The 1,911-nt window shown below is 51.9% G+C and overlaps 1 protein-coding gene across 1 annotated transcript in view; it reads left to right on the top strand.

Annotated features, from left to right (window-relative positions):
* Nucleotides 1–1,911, top strand: part of LOC106820776 (dystonin-like) — a 36,581-nt gene that overhangs the window by 12,408 nt on the left and 22,262 nt on the right. Inside the window, exons 12-13 of the mRNA XM_014825347.1 lie at nucleotides 108–278; nucleotides 904–1,059. Of these exons, the coding sequence (XP_014680833.1) occupies nucleotides 108–278; nucleotides 904–1,059 (327 nt within the window). The remainder of the gene's footprint in view (nucleotides 1–107; nucleotides 279–903; nucleotides 1,060–1,911) is intronic.

Here is a 1,911-nt window from a genome sequence, read left to right as displayed (position 1 = left end):
TTCGAACTACTAATTTGATGGCCAGAAACTACAGATTGCTTCAAATATGTGTTGGCATCTCTGCTACATGATGCTGTGATAACCTCGACCCATGCTTCCTCTTGCAGGACTTGCACAGAGAGCTAGAGGCGAGTGCTCCCAAGGTGGAGTCCCTGCTGGCACGTGGAGCCGAGCTGCTCAGTAAGGGGGACGTGGAGAACGCTCCTGGACTCGGTCACAGCCTGAAGACCCTGAAGCAGCGATGGGACAACGCACAGATGCGCGCGCAGGACAGACGGGTAAGCGAACGCAAGCTAGCTAATCACGGTGGTGCTTGGCTCTCTAACGACCCCAGCCCACCATGATTAACTAATTATATAACCCATGTCACGGAAATCGGTGCGGCATTGTTGCCGAGGTGTTATGCCTCCGAGTGGAAGGCAAACTTTCTATTACCAGTCGTAACTAGTACGATATACTACTACTTATGTACGTGCTACATACTACTTACCATCTATATATATATATATATACATATATATATGTGTGTACTACAGTGGTCCTTGCTTTATCCTACCTATATTTAGGGGTGGATAGTATAGAGAGTGTGTTACTGCTCTGCATTATTGTAATATGGTAATATCACTAAAAGAGAGTGTATAGAGATAGTAGAGTGTATATAGAGAGAGTAGAGAGAGAGAGAATATAGAGAGAGTGTGTTACTAGTCTGAATTATTGTAATATGGTAATGTCACTAAGAGAGAATAGAGAGAGAGAGAGAGAGAGTAGAGAGAGAGAGAGTAGAGAGAGTAGAGAGAGAGAGAGTAGAGAGAGTAGAGAGAGAGAGAGAGAGTAGAGAGAGAGAGAGTAGAGAGAGTGTATAGAGTGAGTGCGTTACTAGTATGTGTTGTTGTCGTGTTGCAGCACAAGTTAGAGATTGCGTTGAAGCAGGCGCATGAGTTCCACGAGGCTCTGCAGTCGTTCGTCGTCTGGCTGACCAACACCGAGAAGACGCTGAACGCAACGAAGCCAGTCAGTCGCTGCATGGACACCGTCGTCGCGCAGATAGAGGAACACAAGGTGATGCTCAGCCTTTTCCTCTTCCTACTCCTACTCCTCCTCATCCTTCTGCTGCTGCTGCTCCTCCTCCTGCTCTTCCTCCTCCTCCTCCTTCTCCTTCTCCTCAGCCAGTCAGTCGCTGCATGGACACCGTCATCGCGCAGGTAGAAGAACACAAGGTGATGCTCAGCCTCCCCCTCCTGCTACTCCTCCTCCTCCTCCTCCTTCTCCTCCTACTCCTCCTCCTCCTCCTCCTCCTCAGCCAGTTAGCTGCTGCATGGACACCGTCGTCGCGCAGATAGAGGAACACAAGGTGATGCTCAGCCTCTTCCTCTTCCTACTCCTACTCTTCCTCATCCTCCTGCTGCTGCTGCTGCTCCTCCTCCTCCTGCTCTTCCTCCTCCTCCTCCTACTCCCCCTACTCCTCCTCCTCCTTCTCCTCCTCAGCCAGTTAGCCGCTGCATGGACACCGTCGTCGCGCAGATAGAGGAACACAAGGTGATGCTCAGCCTCCTCTTCCTCCTACTGCTCCTCCTTCTCCTCCTCCTCCTCCTCAGCCAGTTAGCTGCTGCATGGACACCGTCGTCGCGCAGATAGAGGAACACAAGGTGATGCTCAGCCTCTTCCTCTTCCTACTCCTACTCTTCCTCATCCTTCTGCTGCTGCTGCTCCTCCTCCTCCTGCTCTTCATCCTCCTCCTCCTTCTCCTTCTCCTCAGCCGGTCAGTCGCTGCATGGACACCGTCATCGCGCAGATAGAAGAACACAAGGTGATGCTCAGCCTCCCCCTCCTCCTACTCCTCCTCATCCTCCTGCTGCTGCTGCTGCTCTTCCTCCTTCCTCCTCCTCCTCCTCCTCCTCCTCCTCCTCCTCC

Source organism: Priapulus caudatus, unplaced genomic scaffold (assembly GCF_000485595.1).
Source record: "Priapulus caudatus unplaced genomic scaffold, Priapulus_caudatus-5.0.1 Scaffold47, whole genome shotgun sequence".
Taxonomy (NCBI): domain Eukaryota; kingdom Metazoa; phylum Priapulida; class Priapulimorpha; order Priapulimorphida; family Priapulidae; genus Priapulus; species Priapulus caudatus.
Note: the sequence above shows the minus strand (reverse complement) of the source record. Positions and strands in the feature narration are given on the sequence as shown.